General features: G+C 43.6%; 1 protein-coding gene across 2 annotated transcripts in view; it reads right to left on the reverse strand.

Annotated features, from left to right (window-relative positions):
• Positions 1–387: 387 nt before the first annotated feature.
• The window catches only part of CLCN5 (chloride channel, voltage-sensitive 5), a 14348-nt gene continuing 13549 nt past the window's right edge, over positions 388–1186 (reverse strand). For both annotated transcript variants that reach the window (XM_010290245.1, XM_010290243.1), the window contains one exon: positions 388–754. In XM_010290245.1, the coding sequence (XP_010288547.1) occupies positions 664–754 (91 nt within the window). In that variant the 3' untranslated portion in view covers positions 388–663. The remainder of the gene's footprint in view (positions 755–1186) is intronic.

Genomic DNA, 1186 nt, shown 5'->3' on the forward strand with positions numbered 1-1186 from the left:
AGAGTAATTAAATACATTCACAGAAGATTAATCAAAATAAGCTTCTTCCCAATCAGAAACTGAGCCCAATTTTAAGGACATCTGGTCTTCTGGGGGGTTTGTTTTCATGGTTTCTTTTTTCCTTCTTTCAGCAAAACATCCTCAGCTAGCCAATTTATTTTTTTTTCCCCTCCCCTCTATTTTGACTTCACAAGGTTCTCATTTTTACCAAGTGGCTAACTGGGAATACACCACCCCTGAGTTACAACCGTATCTTCCTGCCACCACCTGAATGCTGTGTGCAAAATCATCCTTCTTCACAATTTCTGAAGGTACAGACCTCGTCTTTTCCTCCCCTTGTTAGCAACGAGAGTCCAAATAAAATAAGAAGAGGAGATAGAATTCTACAGCATTTTGCTTTTACTCCTTCATGGAATCTTTCCAATGGAACTTCACAAAAGCAACGTAAATAAAGTCTTTTCTTTTTTCTCTTCTAAAAAGAAGATTATGTTCCACAGATTACGTAGTGCAATTGGTTATCTGGTAGAAAAAAAAAATATCTTCAGCTCCACAGAAGGAAACGCTGAAAACAGTTCCATGGTCTCAATAAAAACAGGGAAGTATATCCAGGATCTTCTATAAAGTTTCTTTTGTGTTGAACACACAATACCTACTAGTCTGCCTTTAATTGAAGAGTATAGAATCTGGGTCCTGGTTAGCCAGCTGTGCAATGTGCTTTAATACATCCTTTTTGGTAATGATCCCGAGTAGCTTCCTGAAAAACAGAAACACGTCTTTAGTGCACCAACGCCCACAGACGGTATCCGTGCTCTCGCGTCGCTTCACGTCGGGCGATTTGACATTGAAGCGCCTTTTTGGATCACAGCACTGACGCTCCGCGCGAAGCACGGCGCTCGCGAGCCCCAACCGAAACTCCATCAGTACTTTATGCTAAAAAAGGTAAGGAGGGTGTAACCAAAAGACAAGTATTAATAACTAGTAACACCCACCTTCTCCAAAAAGATCAACCTGAGTGCCTAGCGCTGCATTTTAAGTCCTATTACTCTCAGTAGCTCTGCGGAAAGGCACTGAAAGGTGTGCCAGGAACCAGGGAATTAGGCAGAGCCTCTGCTGGGGAGCGACGCCGAGCCACGCAGCCGGCGGGCAGAGCTGAAAAGATCAGCCGGCCCAAATGCACCACGGCAGG

This window comes from Phaethon lepturus, unplaced genomic scaffold (genome assembly GCF_000687285.1).
Source record: "Phaethon lepturus isolate BGI_N335 unplaced genomic scaffold, ASM68728v1 scaffold52006, whole genome shotgun sequence".
Classification (NCBI taxonomy): Eukaryota; Metazoa; Chordata; class Aves; order Phaethontiformes; family Phaethontidae; genus Phaethon; species Phaethon lepturus.